The sequence below is a fragment of the Miniopterus natalensis genome, chromosome 7 (genome assembly GCF_054644295.1).
Source record: "Miniopterus natalensis isolate mMinNat1 chromosome 7, mMinNat1.hap1, whole genome shotgun sequence".
Lineage (NCBI taxonomy): Eukaryota > Metazoa > Chordata > Mammalia > Chiroptera > Miniopteridae > Miniopterus > Miniopterus natalensis.
The window spans coordinates 5,165,654-5,173,540 of NC_142087.1; the positions used below are offsets into that span (position 1 = coordinate 5,165,654).

The following is a 7,887-nucleotide window of genomic DNA, read 5'->3' on the forward strand; positions in this document are numbered from 1 at the left end:
TTTGGCTATGTCCTTTATATTTACCTCAGTTACTGTGTCATTTTGGTAACCTATACTATTTTCCAAACACTATTTTTTATTAGTTCTTCTTTGTTAACATATGTTCCCTTTTTTACAGACCAATATCCACTCTAAGATAGTTGAGAATATTATGCCTATTTCATTTATCTCTCTCTTTTTTAATTTGTTAATCCCCAGCAGAGGACATTTTCTCCATTGATTTTTTTTTTTAGAGAGAGTGGAAGGGAGGGAGAGAGGGAAGGAGAGTGAGGGGGAGAGAGAAACATCGATGTGAGAGAGACACATTGATTGGGTGCCTCCTGCACAAGCCCTAACCAGAGCCGGGGTTTGAACTTGCAACCCAGGTACGTGCCCTTGACCGGGAATTGAACCCACGATCTTTCGGTGCTTTGCCAAAGCTCTAACCATTCAGCAACACAGCCCAGGGCTATTTCATTTATCTCTTTAATAAGTTCTGGGTTATTTCATATTGGTTATTTAGCTTATTGTTTCTCTTTGTTGACATGTTTATGGTAAATTTTGTTTGTGATCATTTGTCCACAGGAATATATGCTGTTTTTGCTCTTATAGTGTTATGCCGTGGATGGATGGGGATGGGAGGAGGCAGTGCAGAGAAGGGCCAAAGCCCAAATCTTTTCACTTGCACTTCTCTTGGTTGACTTAAAGTGGGTAGTGGAGCCCTGCCTGGTGTGGCTCAGTTGGCTGGGTGTCGTCCCATGCACCAGGAGGTTGACAGTTCAATTTCCAGTCAAGGGCACATGCCTGAGTTTCAGGCTTGATACCAGGTGGGAGCATCATGCAGGAGGCAGCTGATCAATGTTGTGCTCTCACATTGATGTTTTTCTAAAAATCAATAAACTATTCTTTAAAAAAATAAAGTAGGTGGTGGAAAAATTCCAGTTAGAGATTCCACAGTGATACAATTTGGGCTTATTTACACCCATTTGCTACTTTCTAAGTAGCACTATTCCTCTTGCTTGCCCCCTACTCAGGGAACATATATGTATTTCTGCCTTGGATGTGTTTTCTATGAAAATTCTTTCTCTTAGGCTTAGTGATCTGTATCTCAGTGTATATAAAAAGAAGGAAAACAATAAACTTTGGGTCTAGCTAGCCCAGTTGTGCCTGTTTTTATGCACTTCTTACCCTACCTGGGCTCTGGAGCCACCATTATATTCTCTCAATCACCCTGGTGTTATCTTGTGGCTGTTACTGCTTTGGCAATGTTGTCGACAGACTCAGATTGTTGTGGTGGGAAAAATAACTCAACTCAAAAGCTGTCACCCAACATACAACAACCCTCTTTCTTCAAAGGATTCTTAGTCTTGACTGTAGTCATTCATATCCATAGGGGTGTGTGTGTGTGTGTGTGTGTGTGTGTGTGTGTGTGTGTGTGTATTACTTCTCTGGCTTTTCTGGGAGTTGGTGGCTGAAAGAGGGAGCAAACAGACCATGGGAATATGTTAGTTTGTTCCTGAAAGACTGTCCACTTCTGGGATACCAGTTTCATGACTCACAACAGGAAAATCTCAGAACTTCCATTTATGTGGATCAGTCAGATTAGTCTAGTCCCTATTACTTCAGGGTTCACAGTATGTCTCCTGCAGCTAATGGGATTCAGGGATGATTTATAATTCTAGGGTTTTCACCAAAGTTGAAGTATAGCAGAATTTGGGCTTTACCTGTTCAGAGTAAACTCTGGATGAGAGTCTGATCTTGAAGTAATCAGATTTTTTGCAGAAAATTGTATCAATTTAGACAATTGTTTTTCTTACTCTTTTTAAATTTATTTTTTATTGATTTTAGAGGGAGAGGAAAGAAGAGGGATAGGGAGATAAATGTCAATGAGAGAGAGACATTGATCAGCTGCTTCCTGCACATCCCCTATTGAGGATCAAGCCTGCAACTCTGGCATGTGCCCTGACTAGGAATTGAACCGGTGACCTCTTGGTTCATGGGTCAACACTCAACCACTGAGCCACATCAGCTGGGCTGTTTTTCTTATTCTTAAGACTGAACAGAAACCAGGCTTGTGTGTCTAATTATGGGATCTCACAGTGCCTCTGATAATTTACAGGTAAAGGACTGGACCTTGTCAAGAAGATGGATAGAGAAGGGATGCAGGGAAGGGATGCCTGTAAAAATTCAGAGACAAAATGGTCAAGGTGAGTATCCTAGAAGTGGGAAGATCGTGGTCATGCTGAACATTATAGTATTATTTTCAGAAGACTTGGCAGCCAACATCTAGATAACCAGTCTCTTGGTAGCTAAAACACAGTCACTGGATTAAAGTTGAGGTTTCTTTTTCCAGAAGCACCGAGAATAGCCAAGTCGAATGTCAATGACTAAGGTACTAAAAAATATCCAAGTAAAACTCATTAATTGGAATCAAGTCAGGGGGTTAGTTAAACTAATTGGGTTTCCTGGCTTGGTGGAAATGAATCAGGAAACGTCACAAAGAAAAATTTATGCTGATTGAAGGGACATTTCATGTGAGTATGAGGTTCATTGCTCAATTTGATTTCAAGGGCAAAAAGGAGCACAGGTTTGGTACTTTGGTTCTACTAATGAGCTCAACATGAGAGAGGAGGTGATATAAACTTATACATATTGGTTTTGTCACATCTGAAAGTGTAAATATTGTATGCATGTATGAGAAATGGTTCAGGAGAGAGAGGGGACCTAATGGATAGAACCAGCTGATATTCCAACTCTGGATAAGCCACGGGGAGAGATATTCAGAGAGGAAGGAGGATTGACACAAAAGCTATCTCATTTTAATGGTCATACAGTTATTTCTCAGGAAAGACAAAGCTAAAGTCAGGAAAATGGCAAACAGATGCGAGTTTCAAGGAAATATTACAAAGATTATAAAATTTGTCTGAATTTTCTTATGTCTGTCTTCAGATGGTGTGTCGAACATCTCAAATTTCATCTTTATCCTGAATTTTTATGGGGCCTGTTTAAGCAAAAACACAAAAACAAAATAAAACACAACAGGTTTATCTTATAGCTTTTGGAAAGTCTCCCTGGATTAATTGGTCATTTTTATCTCAGGGGAAACCCAGAGGATGCCATCTCTTTCAATGCCCCTCCTGTTCCATTGGTTAATATCTTATTCTTTCATTTTTTTCAGAACTTAATCATTGCCTACTATGTGCCAGGCACTACAAAGATTCACTAGGAATATTAAATTAGTAGAACAAAATTCCTGCTTTTGTGTTACTTCCAAGGCCATTCTCTACATCACTCTCCTGGGAATCAGCCATTCCATAGGCCTCTTAGTCTCCATGGGCCTTCTTCTGGTTCTTATGACTGGGGAGTGGCCAAATGTGGGCTGGGAGCTAGCTTAGTTGTATAAAACACCATGTTGCTATGGAGAGTTTACGGGTCTGGAAGTACAGTGATTGGGTGTGGGTGACCTTGTGCATGTAGGATGGTCAAGTCCTGGGTGACCATCAGATCTGGTTAGAAATCTTCTTATGCCATTTAATAATGTGACCCTAGGCCAGTTAGTTACCTCAGCTGGGCTTGGTTTCCTCACCTGCCACATGAAAATAATAATACACATCTACCTTAGGGTGATTTTAATTTTAATTTGTACCAATATACAGAAATTGTTTAGTGCAGTGCCTGGCACATGGTAATTGTCCAATAAATGGTGGCTATTATTTTCTCTGCGAATTTTTGATGTCCTAACTGCAAAATGAAAAATGATCCTGAGATCTAATCCAACTCTTTTTTTTAAATTTATCTTTATTGTTGAAAGTATTACAGGTGTCCCATTTCTCCCCCCCCCGCCAACTGATTCCCTCCATCTTGCTCCCATCCGCTCCCCAGGCCTTCACCCCGTTATTGACTGTGTCCATGGGGAGATCCAACCCAACTCTTAAACCTTTTGATTAAGACAATTCTCCCTCTTCCCATCCCCAAACCAGGGTTTATCTGGGAATCCCAGAGCCCCTCCGTTTCCTCTCCCCAAGGACCAAAGACAAAATCAAGATTCCTTACGGTTCTTTATAGTCTTTCTCACAGGCTACTTGACAATGTATTTTGAGGCTGAAGTTGTTAAGGTTGCCATCACAGCCAGAAAAGACAAAAAGTTGACATTTTTGGCTCGTTTTGTTGAAGAAAAATCTAAAGTGGGCTTCATAGCAGCTGCCAAACTTCATTTCCAGTTTGCAGGGATCTGCACAAGAGGTTCCCTTTGAGTTGGGGGAATTTGTTAGGACTCAGCAAGAGATCTTGTTTTCAAGCGCCCTTAAAAATTCCTCACATTAGCGTGGAAACATTCCCATATTCAAAGTCACTGATGGACATCTAGTTTTCTCTTGGACTTAGGATTACTTGACAAGGTTGCCCTTGGACATGTAAGTTGATTACAACTCCAGGTTTTGGTAGTGACTTGGAGAAAAGTGAGCAGTGAAAAAGGTGATTCTGCCAGAAGCTTGTGCAAAGTTGTAAGGTTCCCATTTCATTTTATTTTATTAAAGCACAGTCTCCTGCTTCTCTGTACCTTGAGCTCTCTCTCCTCTTAACTGCCCACACAGGACATACAATTCAGAATGCTCACTCTCCAGTTTTCATATATTCACTATTCTGTCTACACCCCAAATTTCAGGTAACTGTGCCTGCTGCCATCCTCAAAGCAGGATACATGTCAATATGCATAACTTTGAGGATGATATCTTTGCTTTCATATCCTGTCATCTCTCCCTCTATTGCCTTCTTAGAGACAAACTTTCTGTTTTTATTGATAAGACTCACATAGGTAGTGGCCAAAATAGCAACAACAGGGTTGTACTGGCAACTCAGAGACTGATGTTTATCCTACTCAAGTAGCCAGTCTGAAGTTTATTCACTAGTAAAAGTAGCTATTCAGGTACAGTTTACATGCATAATATTATTTCATACAAACACCCTCTGAAGCAGGCATTTTTCTTTTAAAAAAAAAATATCTTTATTGATTTCAGAGAGAGGAAGGGAGAGGGAGAGAGAGAGATAGAAACATCAATGATGAGAGGGAGTCATTGATGGGCTGCCACCTGCACAGCCCTGACTGGGGATCCAGCCCACAACCTGGGCATGTGCCCAGACAGGGAATCAAACTGCGATCTCCTGGATTCTAGGCCGATGCTCAACAGATGAGCCACGCCTGGCTGGGCCATTTTTCTGATCTACATTTTGCACAGGGGAAACTGAGGTTAAGGAGCAGTAGGTGGTTGACTCAACCAAGGGCACACATTTGCAAAGTGATGGGGCCAGAATTTGGGGTCTTTGACTCACTGAGCTTGTACACATTATCTGTGGAAGAAGCTTCATTGCCTTTCACATCCACATTGTGAGCTCCTCTAAAGAGGGACCATGTGTCCAAGTGTTCTCTATGTGCCCAGAGCCCAGATATTGAAAATGCCTCAATTTTTCCAGTTCCAATCTTCTTTTCTTCTCATCTCACTACATACTTTTGATTGGTCTGTGATCTTTGAAATTTATCATGAAACCCCTAATTCAAAATACTTCTAGTCTTTAGAACCCCTAAGAAAGAGAGCTCTACTGGAAAGGACTTATTTGCATCTTAGGTTTTTTTCTCTCTCATCAGACATCCACAAGAACCCTAGAGTAAGTAATGTCCCGAGTCAAAGGACTAAGAGTCTGTAGGTATTGACGCAAAAGGAAGAACTTCCTGAACCAACACTTTTTCCCCAACACTTTCTTACTCACTCATAATTGGTCTTTGAATTTATATTCTGCTTCAAGTTCATACCTTTGAGGTCTCCACATATGTTTTCAGTAAGTCTAACAACACCACCCTTGAATGGGACAGCCAGGAAGACGAAGATGAAGAACCTTAGAAGGAATCTCAGCTCAGCAGTCTTCATGGTGAAGCAAGCAGCAGGTAGGAGAGTCTTGGTATCAACTGATGTTATATTTGGGGCTTGATACTTGAGAGGGCTGAGCCCACTTACCCCAAGGGCCAGGACTGGGCATTACTAGGTGTTGAGTTGAACAGTGAATGCTTGGGTACCCAGCCATGAAGCTGAAGGTCCCAGACTGATTAGACCCCTGATAGTGAGTCCCATGTTCATGTACAAACCACAGAAACTAAAGGACTAGAGAGCCTCTGTATGTTTAACCATGGAGGGTAGAGCCATCAGAGTGAAAAAGAATTTAAAAAGAACTGCTTCCTTTCTTCTCTTCAGCCTTCTACAACAAGGAAGAGACTGATCCTGGTGCAACAGAAGGGCTGTAATAAACACAATAATAGTAATGATATTAACTAATAAAAGTACCCATATAGTACTTTTCTCCTGCTAGGCACTGTTTGAATCAACATACATACTAAGTCATTGAATTATCATATGCACCCCAATGGATTAGCCACAATTATTATCATCATTTACAGAGGAAGAAGCAAAGGCTGAGGTTGAGTTACATGTACAAGCTCCCATATGTGTCATGTAGTGGAAACAAGATTTGAACTCACCACACTATATTATACCTAGGAACATGGGGCAACTTGGTTCTGTTTTCTTGTAAGACTTCTAAAATTTTGACTTTCACGTTGGTACTCTTAAACCACCTAAAGTTGGTCATTTTGGATAAGGTATGGAATAAAGTTCAAATTCCATTTTTTCAATAGTTCCAGACTGTTTATTGAATGAGTTCCTCTTTTATCCGGTTGTATGATAACTTCACTTATATATGTGGCATGATTTCTGAGCTCTGTTTTTTCACTTCACTGTATATTCCTTCACCAAAACCATTCTTAAATCACGAGAATAAATCGTTTTTTGATTTTGAAGAGTTTGAGAACTATTGATATTAATTCTTCTTCAAATGCTTGGCAGAATTCACTAGTGAAGCAATCTGGTCCTGAGTTTTTCTTTATTGGAAGTGTTTTGGTTGCCGATTCACTCTCCTTACTTGTTAATGGTCTGCTCAGATTTTCTATTTCTTCATGATTCAGCCTTGGTAGGTGTATGTTTTTAGGAATTTATACATTTCTACAAGATTGTCCAATTTGTTGGATATAAGTGTTCATAGTAGTCTCCTATGAATCTTTGTATTTATGTGGTATTAGTTGCAACGTCTCTGCTTTCATTTATAACTCATTTGAGACCTCTCTCTCCTCTTTGGAGAGTCTAGCTAAAAGTTTACCAATTTTGTTTATCTTCTCCAAAAAGTAACTCTGAGTTTTATTGATATTTTCTATTCTCGATTTCACCTATTTTTGCTCTAATTTTTATTATTTCCTTTCTTTTGCAGACTTTATGCATAGTTTGTTTTTCTTTTTCTAGTTACTTGAAGTGTAAAGTCAGGTTGTTTATTTGAGATCTTTTTAAAATTTTTTTAATTAAAAAATATCTTTATTGATTTCAGAGAGAGGAAGGGAGTGGGAGAGAGAGAGAAACATCAATGATGAGGGAATCATTGATCGGCTGCCTCCTGCACGCCCCCGACTGGGGATCGAGCCCGCAACCTGGGCACGTGCCCTGACAGGGAATCAAACCGCTATCTCCTGGATCCTAGGTTGATGCTCAACTGCTGAGCCACACTGGCTGGGCAGCCAATGCTTAAATAATTCTTAAAGAAACTCTTCCTGGAGTCTAACATGAGGCTGTGGTGGAATGTTTTTCACCTTACCACACAATGTTTCCTCTTTGAGAACATGGGGGAAAAAGCTTGTGTCTTTTGCCATTTTCCACCATGAATATTTCCACTTTTCTCGAGTATCTTCTTGGGTTAACCTCATGCTTACTTTAAACTTCATAACCGATTATGCTCCCCTTACCGCGCTGTTATTACGAAAGCTGAGAGCCAATTTTATGACTTCTTTTGTGAGTGTCTTTGACCCTGTAGCATGCA

General features: G+C 40.3%; 1 protein-coding gene across 1 annotated transcript; it reads right to left on the reverse strand.

Annotated features, from left to right (window-relative positions):
• Window positions 1–4,028: 4,028 nt before the first annotated feature.
• SPINT4 (serine peptidase inhibitor, Kunitz type 4) lies at window positions 4,029–5,900 on the reverse strand. The gene is made up of 2 exons (XM_087819274.1): window positions 5,786–5,900; window positions 4,029–4,210 (listed from the first exon to the last, which is right to left on the reverse strand). Exons 1-2 carry the CDS (start codon window positions 5,898–5,900, stop codon window positions 4,029–4,031), a joined length of 297 nt encoding a protein of 98 aa, XP_087675400.1.
• Window positions 5,901–7,887: the final 1,987 nt, after the last annotated feature.